An 18,588-nucleotide genomic window follows, 5' to 3' on the forward strand; every position below is an offset into this window, starting at 1 on the left:
CTCAGAAATTCTAAGATGTGGGGGACATGTCAGTAGTGTGTAACAACTGAACAACCTGCCAGATGAGCAAAATGGAGAAGAAACGGGAAGAGAAATATAAATAGAGACACATACTTTGAAAAAAAAAATTGCTGCAGCAGAGCTGGTCAGTGTCGGCTCTGTTATGGAGTGAAATGGGGCCCCATTGTGGCAGGGTCTCCCCAGATGAACCCCCCATCACTGCTGCCTGTCTGGGTAACTCGAGCTGGGCCACTGAGCAAGAAGGGCAGGGCAGGACAGGTCACAGCTCAGACCCACCCCCCATCACACTCCTTTTGCAGCTGGTGTTTGTGTCTCAGTTTCCAGCCTTACCAAGGATGCTGTGCTTTGTGTTTGACACCATCAGCCCCAAAGGGATCCAGCACAGTTTCTTTTTCAGCATCAAAGCATGCACACACAGACACACACATGTGCATGTATGTACAAGCAGGACATGAATAAGGGGCGTGAAGCAAACACAGACATGGACAGACAGATGGATAAACACACACAGCCAGCTGTAGCCCTTAAAAGCTTGCCATGTACAGTATTAGAATGAGCCAACAGATGCAGATGAATATTCCTTCCAGCCAAAATTTATAATCCTACTATACTTCAGATATTAAAAAAAAAGCCCAGCTGAGCATGGTGAGTGACAGGAAACAGAAGAAATCCTAGGGATACATCTACTTCAGGTATAAAGTTGCAAGGTATCTTTATTAAATGAAAAGATGAAATTACCCCCTCACTCTGCCTCCACTTAGCCTGCAGCAGGCCTGGGCTCGCTGCTCCTTTTCCTCGGTTGTGCCCAGCCTGGACACGGGGCTCAGCCGGAGGCTGCTGGCTTGTGCCAGTCGGCGAGGTGTTTTGCGGAGCAGTCACCGACCAGCAGCATGTCAGCTCCAGCGCCTGTGAATTCCTGTGGCAAGTGTAAAAAATCACTTAACACGTTGTTCTATTTTGAAAGCTGGGGTTTTTTTATGACGGCCGTCTGTCTGACGGGGCACCCCTCCTCTCCACCACGGCGTGCGGGGATGCGTGTCCCCTACACCCCCGAGCCCCGTGTCCAACACCCCCGAGCTCCTGCTGGGAAGCTGGAGACGAGACCCAGGGGTCGATTGTAGAGGACAGCGATGGGACAGGAGGGCACAGCCCCGGGGAGCTCTGCCGGCTGCCGGGCAGCTCAAGGGGCTCATTGTGGCCGGGACTGGGCGGTGCTGCCCGCCCCACGGGCCGGGGCCGGGGCTGGGAGCGGGGCGGGCCGGGGCGGTGCAGGCCCGCGGGGGCCGCGGCCGAGCCCGGGCAGGTCTCTCTGCCGCGGTAGCCATGGCAGAAGGCTCCGAGAAGGTGCCCATCGCTCGAGTGGGGCCCGACGATGTGGAGCTGTGCCTGCCCCCCGTGAGTGCTGCCGGCAGGCACCGGGCGGGACGCGCTGGGATCGGGACAACGCGTGTGGGCATGAGCTGGGATGGAACGGGACCGAGCGGGTCGGGACGGGCCGGGACGGGACCGAGGGGGTCGGGTTGGTTTGGGACGGTAGGGAACGGGTGGGGTCGGGACGGGTCGCGATGTACCGGGACGGGATGGGACGGGACGGGACGGGTCAGGTCGGATCGGGTCCGGTGGGGCCCGGGGCTCCCTGCCCGCTCCCATCCCCGCTCTCCGCAGGCGTACGCGGCGGCCGCGCCCCCCGGGCCGGGCCGGCTGCTGAAGGCCGGGGCCGCGGTGCTGATCGCCGGGGCCCTCCTGCTGCTGGCCGGGGCCATCGGCGCCTTCTACTTCTGGAAAGCCACGGAGCGGCAGGTGAGCGGCCGGGCCCACAGCACGTCCGCACCCGGGGCCCGGTGGGCGGGGAGCTCTCGCACGCAGGGAGAGGCACGGGCTGGGAGCGCTTCTTGCGAGGTCTATAAAGAGGTCTTTAAGCAGACCTGTAGGGTTTTTTTCCATGCTTTCAAAAATCCCAAACATCTAAAACCCGCATCCATAATCACTGTCTTTGGTCGCTGTGTGGATGAAGCTTCCTGGAAGCACATTTACACGAAACACGTCTTTGAGAGCACAGACTCTACATTGATTTCTGCTCACAAATCCTCAGTGAACTCAAACCCCAACAAGTCCCCAGGGATTCACATCCTGGGCAAACTCCAGCTCTCAGGACAAAAAAAGCATTGAAATGTGTAAATTCTTTCCTCACAACATCTGCATTCTCAGTCCAGATTCTACCTGGACCCTCAAGTATGTAATGCTATAATTAACCCATTAACAGGCACCGTTAGTTCTGGTGCTTTGTATGACTGTGCATACGCTTAGGTTTGCAGCTGTGGAGCAGTTTTTAAAGTTTTATTATTTACAGTTTCTGGGGTACACGAGAAATGCTTTATGCAAAGAATGAAACTGAGAAGATGGTGATCAGTTAGAGACCCAAACTGCAGAGCATTAGAACATGCCTATAGATTAACTTTTCTTTCAGTTTACACAGAATTTGTGTTTAAAATATATTTAAAACATGATGGTACACACATATGAATGTAACTTTCTCCATAAATTAAATTAGTACCTTTGAATTTACTTTGGAAGAAGTTTTGTGCTGCCTCCAGTCACATGTGAGCCCTCATCAAGGAGAGCCTTGTGTGAATTCCAGCAGCCAGAGCAAAGGTGGCCCTGTGAGATACATCCCTACACATAGGGATAATTCAGATAATCAGAAAGAAAAGTACAAGGTTTTACAGCAAAAAGACATGACACACTGGTGACCTCCAAGATGTGCTGCAAGAACCATGTGCTTCTCTAGGCTTTTGAAAAGGGAGAGGGATGCATATAGGCAGGGGACAGTGCTTTCAGCTCTGAGCAGGTGGGTGCATTTGTGGAGTACAGGACAGTGCTTCCCTTTTTTAATGCTCCTGTCATCTAAATTCAGCCATACAAAATATGTCACATTCACAGCTTTCATTAAGCTTCAAAGTTGATCTGTAGGTGAAGACACTGGGAAAGCTGAGAGTTATTTTTCCAAGCTGCCTTCAAACTCAGAAAGCTGTACGTGACTTGCGAACATTTAGGAAGCAAGTGCAAAAATTATATCCAGAGTCATTCATTAAAAAAAACAAGGCAATGTTTTTTTTTATATAAAAACAATGGTTTTATTTTATATCTTTAAATTCTTCCCTAACTGACAGGGGTATCAAAGTCTCAACTCTAGCTCAGCCCCTGTCAGGGGGAGACCACATACACTGCTCTAGTTTTATGGACCACCTTCAACAGGAGTCCTAGAAAGCAGAAATATAGGAGTGGCTGTGTATAACTGAAGAACCATAAATCTTTAGCACCTGAGACTTCCCTGAGTGAAGGTGAGAGAAGAAGAAATTTGTCTCTAGCTGTCAGTGTAAGTTTTTCATTAAAATGCTGTAAAGGCTTTAAGACCCAAAATAAACTGCTTGTGCAGCACTTTTAGCAGAGCTGCACAAGAGAATCACAAAACCCCTCCACAGATTGTGGTCTTCCAGCAAATACAAACCACGCTGTAGCTCTCCTCATTGAAAATAGGATAAGGGCAAATACGCTGACAAGGAAAATACGAGACCATACAACTTCACATCCAATTTAAACAAAGTTCACATCCATTACAAGCTGGGAAGTATGTTCGTATTCGAGAGGAGCCTGTTTTCCTGTGCCTCAGCAGAACATCCTAAGAGATAAATAGGGGTTGGCCTCCTTCAGGGTAGGACATTCACATCTGGTGTCCTTTGGGAATCATGCCAGCATAACAAATAATTCCTAAAATGTCCTAGAAGAAGGTTTTTAGGTTAGAGTGAACATGAGTGTGGACTCACCCCATATCGTAAAACTATAGGCACTCCATGGAAGGGGGATCTCAGGTCTTTAGTCGTACCCGATGCTCAGAGCAGGGACAGCTGTGGGGTCAGAGATGGTTGCTCAGGACTTTATCCAGTCAGGCCTTGAAAACTTCCAAGGATGGAGACAGAACAACCACTCAGAGCTGACTGCCCCACTGCCAGCCTGCCCCAACACTGATGTAGCGCAGTGTTGGTTGTTGGAGGGTTATCAAAGGCCTACAGAAGCAAAATTTAGAAGCTAAATAGGGATCTGAGAGTCAGATTGACCCATTGCCTGGTGTAGGAGGAAGGCAATAAGTAATTACTGGCATGTGCTACTGCTCTTTTATTGATTGCAGGTGTACAATGTTCACTATACTATGAGCATTAATGGAAAAGTACAAGATGGATCAATGGAAATAGATGCTGGAAACAACTTAGAGACATTCAAAACAGGAAGTGGGAGTGAAGAGGCTGTTGAAGTCCATGATTTTCAGATCGTAAGTAGTGACACTCTTGTCCTTCATGTAGCACACTCCAGCGCTGGACTCTTAAGAACACCTTGCTCTGCCCTGACTTCTCTGCCCAAGTCAATCTCAGGTTCCAGCCTCCAACCATCCACACAAACATTTTTGCTCTCCTGGCTTGCTTTCACAGGGAGGCAGGCACTTTCCTCCAAAACAAAAATCTCAGTGCTTTTTGGAGAACAGCCATGCCAGGTACCACTCCAGGAAGTGGTGTGGCTGCATCAGGTTTGGCTCCGTGTAAATACTTTGCATTTTCAAACCACTGAGCAGAAGCGTGACATGTGACCTTGGGGTCTTACTAGAAAAACATTCTGTCAGGCTGTGACACAACCCTCTCATGATTTCATGTGGTTTGAGCTGGCAAAAACACCTCCCCCAAACATCCCTGTTTGAGGAGCATAGGGTCAACACAGTAAGCCAAGGAGACACCAAGGAGAGAGCACTCTACAATGCTTGCCTTGCAGATCTTCTTTTGCCCTGAGGTCAAGGATGGGAGCTGCTCTCCACAGCTTGGCCTGGGTTCATCCCCATGGCAGAGGATGGAGGCATTCAGCACAGTTTATGCATCCGTGTACCAAATGCCAGGTGCTGGGCCACAGCAAACACTCTTGGGCATCCCAGAAACTTGTGGCTGCTCAGCACAGAGCCTGGACTAAAGATGCCAAACCTCAGCAGAGCTCAGCAGAGCTCAGCAGAGCTCAGCAGCTCAGATAGAGTGGGTGTCTGAGCTGCCCTGAGCTACTAAGGCACATCTATATGATGCTGCAGAAAGTCATTTACAGGGCACAGATGCCACAGTTAAATGTTCTCAGGTGCAAAACACTCAACCTCAGAGTTAAGACCTCTGTAAGTCAAAGCAGCACCTAAAATAAAGATGCTGCTGCTAGGAAGCATCTCTGCTTCTGGAGCAGCCACCTTTCCTTTGCTGGATGTAGAAAGGCAAGGAAATCCAGCCTCTTGACTTTTCAACAAGAACGAATCCGTGCCAGGAGATGCTGAACCCCAACTTTCCCAACAGCTGTGGTTCTGCCTTTATGCAACTCTCATTAGCATCGCCATAGCAACATTATTAGCAGCTGAATAAGAGCATCCACAGCGAGTTCTTCTCACTTACCTTTGCTATTTCACATCTGCACAAAAGCAGCAGTCCACTGGAAAGATGCTGAACTCATTTTGCCTCCACGTGTGTTGCTGGTGAGATACTGCTGGTCGCAACCAGGTGACGAATCAGTTCCTAACACCAACCAGCTAAAGGGACCTCCCAGGGATGGTGCCTACTTGTAATTACAGAGGGCCAGGGGCAACCTCAGCAAAGGGATGATGCTACATGGGTTTTCAGCCAAGAATGCACACAAAGGAGGAAGCAACTGAAGAGATGTGCTTCCAACAGACTGGTATTTACATTAGTAGTTTTGGATTGACTGGCACTGTTGGAATGACTGCATGGTCAGAGAAGGCTTGAATTTGGCAATATTAGGGTATTCCTTGCACATTTGATACACCAGAAAGCCTTATGTCCTAATGCACCCATCCTTGCACAGCCACCCCCCCTCTCATTGCTTTTTGTAGTCATTTTGTTTTGAAGGGGGTGTGTCTGGCTACACAGGACCTGCAGACACACAGGACATGGCTCAAGTGCCATCCATCTCATGTTGCACTAGATCACGATGTGCTGAGTTGGAAGGGACCCACAAGGATCATCGAGTCCAGCTCCTGGCACAGCACCATCCCCAAGTGTCACACCCTGTGCCTGAGAGCATTGTCCAAACACTTCTCGGTCTCTGTCAGGCTGGTGCTGTGACTACTTCCCTGGGGAGCCTGTTCCAGTGCCCAGCCACCCTCTGGGTGAAGAACATTTTCCTGATATCCAACCCAAACCTCCCAGAACAACTTCAGGCCATTCCCTCAGGTTCTGTCACTGTCACCACAGAGCAGAGATCAGTGCCTGCAGCTCCTGTTCCCCTCATGAGGAAGTTGTAACTGCAATGAGGTCTCCCCTCAGTCTCCTCCAGGCTAAACTGACCAAGTGACTTCAGCTGCTCCTCACACGGCTTCCCCTCAAGGCCCTTCACCATCTTTGTTGCCCCGGTTTGGAGACTCCCTAACATTTTAATGTCTTTCTTACACTGTGGCATCCAAAACTGCACACAAAGGCATCCATGATTCGCCTTCAAGGCAGATGAGAGGGGTCTTGCTGACACCCACACCCCTTTCTTCTGGCAGCTAGAGGCCAGGCAGAAAACCAGCACAATTTAAAAGGGCACTAGGTAATTATATTTTGGTGGTTGACTGGAGCTTGTGCAACCACATGAAAAACACAGAAGTTTTGCCATTTATAACCAGGTATCTAAATCTATAATGTAGAAGGGAGCTCTTTCATGGATACCCAAAAATTTACAGTAGAAAGGTAGAAACTACAGACATAGCAAAATGTTGATGCCCGAGGTCCTGGCACAGGACTGGAAAGTACGTCCCAGGACTTACAGAAGAGTCGCCCCGTCTCTTGCTTAAAACTATACATCTATGGTTTATGCAATTGCATTTCACCCTAGTAGGCCAGACAAAGTCCCACACACAGATTTCTGCACCAAATTGCTCATCACAAACTTCCCTTTGCTGTCAGTCACTTATTTGTACAAACTGAACCAAGCTGCCCCCACATTCTTGTAAAAGTGTGTCACAAGGGTGCCACGCCACCAACTAACACAATTTCAAGACTGCCTGTGTTAGGTGCTAAATTACAGTTCAAATCATGTCAACTAATTCCTTAACAGAGCTACTCCAAGTAGCCTACAGCCTGCATGGAAGCACTTACATAAAACATGCCCCCCCTCTCAGAAATCAAGGAAAAACTTATAGACCAATTTGACCAAAATTGTTAAGCTGAAGTGATGAACGAAGAGCATTTTATTGCTTCTGGTTTTAAATAAGATTAACCTTCAGACTGAAAATTCAGTGGCAATTTTAGCAGAGCTGAGGCACTGTCTTGGAGGTGGTGAGGAGCTGGAGGGCTGTGCACAACCCCCTGCCTTCTGCTTTTACAGGGCATAACTGGGATCCGCTTTGCTGAAGGAGAGAAGTGTTACATCAAAGCTCAGCCAAAAGCTCACATCCCTGAAGTTGATGCTATGGCTAAAGTGAGCCTCTCATCTGAGCTGGTAAGGGGGGGTAGTTTGTTGGTTTTTTTAATTAATCTTTGTATAGAGAGAGCCTAAAGAAGGTGCTTTAATACAAATAAAAATGGCATTTGAAAGCCACTCTGGCTCCTGGTAGGGTTGTTGAACATAGAGTAGGATAGCTGGGGATTCATTGACTGGTTGCAAGAAGTCTCTGGAAGGTAAGAAAAACAAGACTGGTCAGACATTGTCATTGTGTCCAGGGACATTGTGAGAAGCTGCAGATTAGTGAGTGAGGAAGCCACAGGAAACCTCCATGACAAGAGCACCTGGCTGAAAAGGAGACCAAGGCTGAAAGGGAGGCCATGGAAGAAGCAGCTGCTTTAGTCAATGCAAAGGAGGACTGTGGTAGATCCCAGGAGGTTTCTGTCAATGCTCTTGAGCAGAAGCACAAACTCCATCACTCTAGTCAGTAAAAGGGAATTGTGGAAAACGTGGCCAAAATTAAAATAACTCAGAAGAAATAACTTATTTAAAAAAATATGACTTTGCCTTCTTAGAATAAAACTTAATTTTACATGTTAACTAAATTTCATATTTGTATCACAACCAGCATAGAAGCTGCAGATACCACCGAACCTCCTCACATTTGCCCAAAAAGCCGATTGCTTTACGTGCTCAAAGCCTGAGTTTCCCAGAGCTCAGACCCCCAAACTCATTGATCACACAGGAGTGGCTCCAGTGACTTGAGTCCAGCTGTGCCTGGACGCTGCTGGGGATTCAGTCACTGCCAGGACAACACAGGAGATCCACAGCCCCTTTCCCTGGGTTTGCTCTGCTCCTGGGAGAATAAAAACAGATACAATTAGCTGGGAGAGAGGCACTGTTAAGGCTTCACCTCCCTACAGTGGTGCTGTGACTACTGAACATCTGCTTTAAAATGAAGGGGAAGAAGTTCTCTCCTAATAGAATCAGAAGGGCTGACAAATATTACAAAGCCTCCTGAAGCTGGTAGGATTTTCCACATGATGGGAAAGAGAACCTGAACAAATTCCAGAGAGAGAGCTCCATCTTTCCTGCCTTGCCTTATTTTATAGGCTGCTGGCCTTGACTTAATTGGCACTATTGCTTGAATCAAAGTTTGAATTTTCCATCTTTTTGTAAAAACCAAGTCACAGACTTGAAGACATTATCCTAAATAATCAAAAAGTTATTTAGAATTCTACCTGGTGACAGTAAAACTATTTCCTTGTCCTGTTTTTTGTTCATCTTTTCCAAAGATGCATCACCTGTGACTGTTGCAATGAATTGCACGCACCAAGCAGCTGACTTAGTGTTACCACTAAGACGTTAACTTGATTTTCCAGGCCAGATGTACTACAGGAATGGCAAAGTAGCATTTATTTTTCTAGGCCAAGTCATGTCTCTGATATGGAAGTATTTAGGAGAAAGTATTCATGTGCCATTTTCCTACCATGGTTATCATAACAACACTACCTACAAAAATTGTTCAGTAAAATGAGTTTTATAGATACCCAAGTTCTGGCTGCTCACAGGTCAGGATCATTTCAAACAGAAACAAAGGATATTTTTATTTCTGAAAATTAGAGTTAGATATTTATGATGTTGATAAAAGCTTAAGTGGGAGAATATAAATAAAGAGCAGTAGACAGATTGGATAGCAAACTTAAATGACTTGAGACCTACAAAATAAATCAATAAACACACCAAAGAAACAACAACTCAAGGGAATAAATTGATCTAGTCAGTTATATAACAAGTCTTGATGACTTTTATGAAAGCAATTTAGAATTTTAACTTTGAAATCATGCTGGTTTTCATGATTCAAAAGTTAGTTTTCTTTTAATATTTCACCGTTGCTATAAAATACTTACACATTTTATGTAAAATAATACTTTGAACTAACAACTTTAAAGAATCAATCACTGGCATTTTCCTACACTACTTTGAAGATACGAACCAAAAACCTGCAGGGTACACTTCAAAAAGGCAGACTCCTTTAACTTGCACTTCAAGCTTTTGGTCAATTGAATTGCTTTTACCAAACAAGACCTTTAATCAGACTGATCACATTGACATAAAACTGGAAGCTGGAGCAGTTCTCAAGCTATAATTCTCTCTAAAACTTTTGAACAAGATTCCACCCGTCACCCCCCCCATACACATTGTAAATACAGTTATATATTGGGAGTATGTTAAACGAGAACAGGGCATAAGAAAAGATGAGGGGCTTGGGTTTTGCCAGTATTTCACTGCTGCTTTGCTGAAGGTGGTAGATCTTTGGTTTCTACTACCTGAAATTCTCGTGCTTTGGGCTGAAGGATCTCTGACACACAGCCCTCATGCATGGGGCAGAAGCCTTCCAGGAGTGAGATGGGTGAAATCATAGCCCCAGCAAAGCTGACAGTAGCTTTGCCCTTCATTTCAGGGGTGGCAGCCTTTCCCCAGGCTTTGGCTCAGCACAATCCATTCACATTCATGACATGGAAGGATGCTCGGTATTAGTTGCAGCGGATAATTATACAGTTTGGTGCTCAAGAATTAACAGCAAGCAGGCACATGACTGCTCACTGAGCAGCAAAGGATTTATGCTCTTCTATTTGCAGGAAGATGAAATCATGCCTGTGAGATTTGACAAAAACTCCCTTATCTGGGTGGCTGCAGATGAGCCTATCAAGCATAACAGCTTCCTAAGCCCCAAAATTTTAGAGCTTTGCAGGGATCTTCCAATTTTCTGGCTGCGACCAACATATCCTAAAGGTAACATTTCTTTTATTTGAAAAGTATGTTATCCCACCCTTCATCTAAATGCCTTCCCTCCATCAGATTTGCTACCGAAACTAGCACATCTGGGAAACCAGACTCCTTTCCTCCCATGCCCACGCCTTCCTGGGCTTTTGCCAAGATTGTGGGTTTGGAGTTTATCCCCTAGATGGATTCCATCCTTGTATTTACTCAATTTGCATAGCCTGAGTGGGTGACTTGCTAGGAGATGAAATATTTCCAGAGAGGTCAGCCTCCTTTTAGAGAGGGACAAGACAACAGCTTAAACTAGCCCCCCAGTGTGTAGGCAGCTGACACCAGGTAGAAGAACCTTGGCCAGGAACTGGGGACCATAGCCTGTCCTGTTTTCTACCCTGCTTCCCCAGAAGAATTCAGCTAAGTGGAAGGAAGATGCTTTAAGCCAGTCAGCTTCAGAGCAAACCCAGCTCTGAACTTGGAGCCCATAGGCAAGCTTAGCAAAGGTGTTCAGGAGTCACCAGGAAGATGGCAACTCCACCAGGTAACTTCCAAGGAGGAGAGAAGACTCAAAAATATTTATTCCTCCTTGGTCCAGTTAATATCAGAGCACTTGGGTGGGACAACACGTGTGAAAAAAAAAATTTACCACATTTTAGAGCACCTGTGGATCCAAGTTACCAATATTTTCCTTCATGACCTTCCATGTCCCACTGGGCAACAAAATAGCAGTATCAAAGCTATCCAGAACCAGATGTTCTTGAGAGCAGGGCACCATCCCACCATAAAAGCATTTTTAAAAAGAGAGATGTGTACAGCTGGTCTTGCTAGTGCTGGAAACTGTTGCTGGGTTAGTATCAGTGACTACAGGCTGGGTCAAAAAACCCCCAACATGCATCTTGCTTCCAGGAGAGGAGGGAGGGGGGAAAAGCAATCACACTGCTTTGGACTGGCATTGGCTACAGACACAATTTAGGAAGCTCCCATGGTGATGCACATCAAGTTTGCCAAAGCAGTTTTGGCTTTCTCTCTGCCCTCCATCTTCTCCTTTTTTAACAGTTAAAGAAATCACTGAAATATTAGGTAAGTACAAGGACACACTCTAGATTGTCCTCCGGTGATTATTTCTTCAGATAACCAAAGGAGAGAAATGAAGAGAAACAAGCGCCAATCAGAACCAAACTTTGATGAGGAAGACTTGGAAGCTGCTTCTGAAGAAGTAAACCCCAGGTCACGCACCGTGCAGCTGACTCAAGAGCCTGGCCACCAGGCTAATGAAACCAGGCCAGTGGGACAAGAAACTGATCAAACATTTAATCCAGACAACCCATACAACGTAAGTATTTGCACTGTAATCTTCTTTCAGAGCCCGGGACTGTGCTGGACAGGTAACACTTGTAATGTGGGGCTTGTCTTTTATTTTTTTTCCTTAATCTGCATAGTCTTTGCTTGTTCAGCTTTTCTAGGAAATAATAGACTAGTAAAACACTTAAGAAGCTCAAAAATGTCTTCCCTCTGTCCTCTTCTTCCAGTTTGCATTCGATTTCAAGCACAAGTGCTTGAGGTCACAAGGTTAAGGCAAGTTGATGCCAAGTTGCTTTCTGAGGTTTCCAGATCCATATGGAAACAGCACGGGAGATCTGACAAGGGTAGCATCTTCTAGAAACAAACCAAAGCTGCTCTTGATCAGACAGCTGAGACCCATCAATTACTATGTGAAGAGAGTCCAGTAGCTAGAAACATGCTTTGCTCTCAAACAGAAATTAGCACCAGACACGACTGCTGCAAGGGAACACAGCAGAAGTGTCTGGCTGCAAAGAGATAAAGGCCCAGCCAAATAATTTTCTTTCGCAGGCTCTTCTCTGTAAGGTAAGCAACCCTAGACTAGCAAGAACCTGACAGAGAAGAATCTGTTTTGAGACAGCAGCAGTGGGTGGAGGATGACTGTCATAAAACTTGTTCTCACCCTTCAAGAAGCAGCAGCCCCCCGAAAGAGCAGAGGAGCCACCCTGCTGTTTCCCAACACCTCTGCCGTGCTGCAGGAACACTGGCTGTGCAGGAGGCACCTTCCAGTCTGCTGCACCAGCGCCAGACAATTTACACCCACCATTTGGTGCAGCAGGAGTAAGTCATTTTAATACAACACTGTCACAAGATAAATGCCTCCTGCTTTGGAAGTAAGTCCCGGCTTTGACTTGACATTTATGCAACAGCAGGAGATCATTATACTGTGACAGCATTCTGCCAAGTTGACATCCCTTAATTAAACTTAAATTAATCACTCCAAATAAAGTGGATCTAAATCGACTCTCTCACGAGGTCAGTAAAACAGCAGTGGCACTGGAATGTAGCTTCTCCTCACAGCTACTAACGTGACCATCTCCATGGTGTCTGAGCTGCTCTGCCTCTGGAGGCAGAACAACTGCCACAGGTCTGCTCTTCCAGCCAGAGGGCAGCTGGGCCAAATGGAGAACGGCCAGACAGATGCAGCCATCAGACTTCCCTCAGCCTGCAGGGTGGGATTCGCCTCCGCCAGCAGCTACTGCACTGATTGCCAGGCTTTCTTAGAGACTGAGCCATTGGACTGACAAGGACCATTAATTATGCTCTAGGCCTTTCCTGAAGGTGGTAATGAATCCTCCCTAGAGCTATTCCTCTTCACTCACTGTAAGTGGAGCCTGGACGATAAGCTGAGGTGATGTTCATGGTGCAGGTATCTGAATTCAAGGATGATGAATCCCAACAAAGAAAACATCTTCCCTGCTCTCAGGACTGGTAGGAGTTGCTAGGATCCCTAAAACCACCCAGCTGTCACTAATGTCCTGTACAGACAAAGGGTGGCACCTTTCTGTGTCATTTTTGTTGTGCTGCTACTTCTAAAAAAGGAATGAAAAATGCTCAGGTGAAAAGCTAATGGGTACTTCAGCATTTGTGCATTACTGCTGCTTTTCTTGAAATAACACCAATGGGCAAAGAACAACCCAAGTTTCCAAAAGCAGAGTATCCGGTTACCTTTTTCTCACAGAAATGAGGAAAGGAATTTTGAAGGGTAAAGGCATTTAAGTATTTTGTGCATGCTTTGCTCCATTTAACTCCTTACTGTCAGCTACAGTAGAATTCTCACTGTCCACACCTTAGTGTGGTGGGGTGGGAAGGAAGGAACCAGACTGAGAGACAAGAGCCAAATCCTCAGAAAACTGCAGGGGACCAGAGAATAATTTCCTAAAAATGCTGTAAAAAGCATTAAAATACAGAAACTGAAACTCATAATAAAAACCACACCATACATTTCAGAAATCCTCATTTACATGAAAGATTCAGGTAACTATCTTGAAATCTTTTCCATCACTAATATTTAAAGTTTGGGAGGAGCTTACTGTTGCTGGAGCTCTTGCAAGGACTGTAGAATAAAAATAATGAAGTTAGAGCTGCCTGTATTTCTTTCTATTTTATAAGGGTGATTGCACCAATTCTATGCTTCTGCCAAACAGAACAAGACAAAAGAAAAAATAATCAAGCAAGATGCATGGGTCACTTAGTGGGAGTTTTGTCAACTTCCACAGGCCCAAAACTACAGGTTTTACCCTTTGTGGAGTTAACAGGAGCACAGATGTATTCTGCTATTCCGTAAGAATGAGAGCACCGGGATGACATTTAATATTTTACATTCCAGCAGCTGGAAGGTGAAGGGATGGCTTTTGACCCCATGCTGGATCACCTGGGCGTGTGCTGCATTGAGTGCCGGCGAAGTTACACCCAGTGCCAGCGGATCTGCGAGCCCCTCATGGGCTACCACCCGTGGCCTTACAACTACCAGGGCTGCCGCACCGCCTGCCGCATCATCATGCCCTGCAGCTGGTGGGTTGCACGTATCATGGGCGTCGTGTGAGAAAATCCCTTGACCAAAAAAAGGCAAACGAAAACCAAAACTGGAACCTTGACAAAACAAGCAGGAATACAATGAACTGGTAAAAGACTAAAACCAAAGCAGCGGTACCAATTCTGCCTTAAAAAATCAGAGCTTGTTTTTCTGCACCAAAGGCAAGGTCAGATATTCCAACTGCAAATAAAAATCTCAATTTAATATTCCATTAGCTTTAGCAGAGGCAAGGGTATTACTAGCACTTGCTGAATTAAAAAACTGAGACATCCCAAAAAAAGACAATATTAAACTTTGCTCAGAATTGGTTTAGCAGTCCAGAAGCTTGCCCATACATCTAAATTCAGCCTTTCAAAACAAACTCCTCTCTTTCCAAGCTATATGTGAAAATTTACATCCAATTAAGCAACTAGCTCAACTTGTACACTTGGGAGTGCCTTTAATCCTTGTAGCTTACTTAAATAAAACACAAGTTAAGTTGCTCCCTGTTGCTATTCAGAGTTGCCAGGTCATTATGAATGGTTATAAACCAATTACAGCATACCTTTCCCACAAAGCTGCTCCAGGGGACACGGGAAAGCACACATTGTGCTAAATCGGAAACAAACAGCAGGAAAAGGGGCTGTAGAAGGGAATGTGCGTGGCCGCAGAATCAAAACCCTTTGCACATCCCAACATCAAAGAAGCCCCAGCATCAAGAATCCTGTATCCATGATACCACTGTAGTGTCTAACAAGTATCTGCTATCCAGCTACTACAGCAAAAGTATTTACATGCAGTTGCAGACCAAGGAGTCTCAAGACCCTTCAGAATCTACAACAGCCACTGTTATTTATAAATCCTTGAACTAGACACTTTTGACACAAGATTACAACCCCGCTTTATTTCTCATGGATAACAGCCATTCACACCAGTTCCTTTAGCTTTGCTGAAGCTCACATCCCTTCTCCACAAGAGAAACTGTTTACCAAAGGGAGGGGAAAAAATAGAAAGGGTTTTTTTTTTATTCCCCTCTCTCCTTTCTCACCTCACCCTTTTTGCTGAGGCAAATTCTGCAATTATTTGGATTGATTCCATTACACATTAAATCTCTAAGGAAGGTATTAAGCTGAAACACTCAGAGGTGGAACAACTTAATATTTCTAGCCTTGAAAAACAAAAATAGCAGTATTACACTGCCTTTATCCATACTATGCATCTTGAACCCTACCACTGAGTTTATGGAGCCATCTACATCATCTTTATTAGCAAAATGGTTCAATTTTTCTTAAAGTTTGCTTTCTGGAGCACTCATTTTTGTGACTAAACAGCTCTTGAGATGTTGCAAGCCCAGTAATGTTATTAACACTGTGTGACACGCAGAAAAGAGGAATTAATTTGACATAATCGTGGCTTAAAGAAAATAAAGACAACTTCATGTGGAATGCTAAACTGCATATCTAAAAAGCAAAGTATTAAATGAGAATAAGATGAGAATAGAATTCAGTATTTTGTTCTATTGTAGCTTTTTAGTATAAACCTCACCTTCTCTTAATCTGAAGGACAGACTTGCTTTGAAATATTTAAATTATAAACTTCTTAAAGTGGGATTTCAAGGCCTGTTACATTTGAGTTTCTGCTTTTTAAACTGAAAGTGACCTTGATCATTATGTTGTTTTAGAAGTACGTCTATCATATGCTTAGAAAAGTCAGTTTTTCTTTTTTTTTTTTTTACTGCAGATTAAACAAACACATTAAAAAACCCCAGTTGCTTTCTGTGCTTTTTTCAATGTAGAAGGTGTAACAATTCTTTCACATACTCGTTCAAGAACTGTCTGAAGAGGAAAAGAAGGGCATCAGCAAGTGAAACACTGGAGGCAAAGAGAGAGAAATGTGACTGACTGTATGTCTGAACTAGACTGTTGCTCTCACTTGCATCTTGAGCCAACCTGTCATCTGCTTCTCTCTGTGTCCCCCAATAAAACAAACAGCCACCTTCTGAAGACAAAAAAACCAAATTTGTTGTAGGTGATTTCCATGTCTACACATGCTTAAAAAAAATTAATTGTTCCTGAACAAAAGCTTGTAATCATTTGCTTCCTAAAGGCAGTCACAAAGCATGTAAGAAGTAAAAAGCATCCTTCTCATGGATATAGAGCTGTCACATAGGCATGTACGTCTCAAGAACACATCTGTACACACCGTGACACAAAAGCCCCAGTGACCATAACGTTTATCTATTTCCAAAAGATAGGTAACAAAATGCCTTCTCCAACTCAAGCTTCAAGCGAGCAAATTCCTGTTTACCTTCATCTCTGATTCAAAGAGAGAAAAGTAAAGATCTCGTGCTGCAGTAAGGTTGGAAAAAAATCCTACTTCAGCATAACATCTGATTTTGAAGGAAAAGTTCTGAGGCAACACAGGGACGGCAGTAAAACCAAAAAGCCAATGGTGTGAAAAGATGTTGTGATATTTCCTGCAGCTGTGGCTCAGACTCCAGCTCTAACAACCCACAGTGATCCTTTCACTACTGTACAGTATTTATTACCAGTGTCAAAGTTTCTCGCTGCCATCACTAATGTAATACCGTGGCATGCTAAAGAGGTTACAACACATCAGCATTTGGGAAGTATGGAGCAGGGTGTTCCTTGAATCTGACCCCAGGCCAGATTTTTCAGCAGCAGACAGCTGAAAGCCTTCCTCTGGCCAAAGCTTAGGGATGGAGAAGAGGAATGAGTTTGTCATCAACAGTGTCTCCCACCACAGGTGGGTGGATGTTTGTCACAGTCACAGCACCACAGTTCTACCATCCTTAACACTTAATTACCCATATTACTAGGAGGATTAGAATGGCAGAGCAGATTAGAGCCGAAAAAGGGTATAAATTCAGGCTGGTGAAAAAGAGATGGAAGACTGGGAGCAATCCCATGTGGTGAAATAGATTGAAAGCCAGTGATATGAAGGCAGGAGGAATCTTTTTTCTACATGTACAGTTCCCTTTCTCCCCACTTAAAAACAAATCCACTGTCCTTTTTCATACAGGAATCATTCTCCACTCATACCTACATTGAGAAAGCAAAAAGAAGCTGGGAGGCATGGAAGGGGGGTGATCTGGCTTCTACCTTCCATGTAACATTTCACCCATACTGCAGCAGAAAAAAATTCCAAGAAAGTTTCAGTGAAGAACAGACTAATCACTTTTTCCATGCAGTGCATGCGAAGCATAAATGTACAGTTGGCGATGAACTGATTGCTGATTGACACATCTGGGTGGACAGAATCTCTGTTCAGAAAGGGCAAAAGAGAGACTGAACCAAGAGCACCATCTTCTGCTTCCGAGAGGCTCAGCTGGCCTTTTACAAACACAGATCTACAAACTGGTCTTTCACAAGGACAAATACCAAAGATGGGAGAGGCAGCCTTAACCTGCAGCAGGCATCTTCCCCGAGAGCAGGAGCAGAGAGCAATCCTATCCATGGTATTAAATGGGAACTGTTAATATCTTGCTGCCCTATTCCAGTATTTGTATCAGTACAAATCAGAGCACTGAGGTGAAACTGCCTTGGTCTACAGATGACCAAAAGGCTTGGGAAAAAAAACCCTCAAGCAGTTTGAACACAACTGAAACATCATCCACTCTGTCCTTGTAGGCAGTTCTCTTCCTTCAGCCAACTCATTATCAGTACTGCTACATATTCCACTCACCCTCTCCAGTCCCAAAGGACATTTCCTTTGTCACTGGCTTTTTTCAGAGCCTCTATTCAATGCCCTAGCTACCGCTAGCATTCTCTTGATCAGCAGCTTCTGGTACCATTTTGTGTGTGGGTGTTTTAACATGAACAAAATACACTGTTCACAAAGTTCATGAAGCACCTTCCCTTCAGCTTTCTAAGGAAATTTTGCCTGCTGATTTAATCCAATCCCCTCCAAACAAAAGAACCCACACACACATTCACCTCTGCCTGTAAGGCAACAGGACCTACCATTATTGATTAACCTAAACTTGAAGGAGGAACACACACAGATTATCTGCCTGTGCTCAGAAACATGCTGGAATTACATCTAGACCTGCAAACTTGGTTTACAGGATTGAGATGGACAGGGAGCTCTACCACTTGATTGCTACAAGTTTTAGCCTGAAGCTAAAGCATTATATTTGCATTACATATGCCTCAAGAGTACGTAAGTAGCAATGCTTTTTATTTTACTTTTTGCCTTAAGCTAAGTGAATTGAATCTCAAAGCAGTGAAACAGTACCCACTTAATACAAGAATATATTGTGTTTATCTGACATAATACTCCCATGGTCTTTCAGTAAGTGAAAGACAGAGGAACCTCTGCGATGTTCTCTTCTGTAAGTAAGAGCAATTTGACTGGCAGAAAACATCTTCAAATTACTTTTTAATTTCTATTTAAGAGATTTTTACCTAGGCTTTTCCCCACAGCAAGCCTTTGCTAAGTTCTGTTAAGTACTCTGA

The 18,588-nt window shown here is 44.9% G+C and overlaps 1 protein-coding gene across 1 annotated transcript; it reads left to right on the top strand.

Moving 5' to 3' along the window:
• Positions 1–1,298: 1,298 nt before the first annotated feature.
• CNMD (chondromodulin) lies at positions 1,299–15,830 on the top strand. Its single transcript, XM_058834646.1, has 7 exons — positions 1,299–1,416; positions 1,687–1,821; positions 4,208–4,348; positions 7,420–7,533; positions 10,119–10,272; positions 11,385–11,587; positions 13,925–15,830. Exons 1-7 carry the CDS (start codon positions 1,345–1,347, stop codon positions 14,138–14,140), a joined length of 1,035 nt encoding a protein of 344 aa, XP_058690629.1. The 5' UTR covers positions 1,299–1,344; the 3' UTR covers positions 14,141–15,830.
• The last annotated feature ends 2,758 nt before the right edge of the window (positions 15,831–18,588 follow it).

The sequence above is a fragment of the Poecile atricapillus genome, chromosome 1, assembly GCF_030490865.1.
Source record: "Poecile atricapillus isolate bPoeAtr1 chromosome 1, bPoeAtr1.hap1, whole genome shotgun sequence".
Classification (NCBI taxonomy): domain Eukaryota; kingdom Metazoa; phylum Chordata; class Aves; order Passeriformes; family Paridae; genus Poecile; species Poecile atricapillus.

Excerpts from the sequence above, each read along its gene's own strand:
- CNMD (XM_058834646.1), top strand. The coding sequence starts at position 1,345 with ATGGCAGAAGGCTCCGAGAAGGTGCCCATCGCTCGAGTGGGGCCCGAC. Across the intron at positions 1,417-1,686 it reads TGGAGCTGTGCCTGCCCCCC|GCGTACGCGGCGGCCGCGCC; the intron begins GTGAGTGCTGCC and ends CGCTCTCCGCAG. Across the intron at positions 11,588-13,924 it reads ATCCAGACAACCCATACAAC|CAGCTGGAAGGTGAAGGGAT; the intron begins GTAAGTATTTGC and ends TTTACATTCCAG.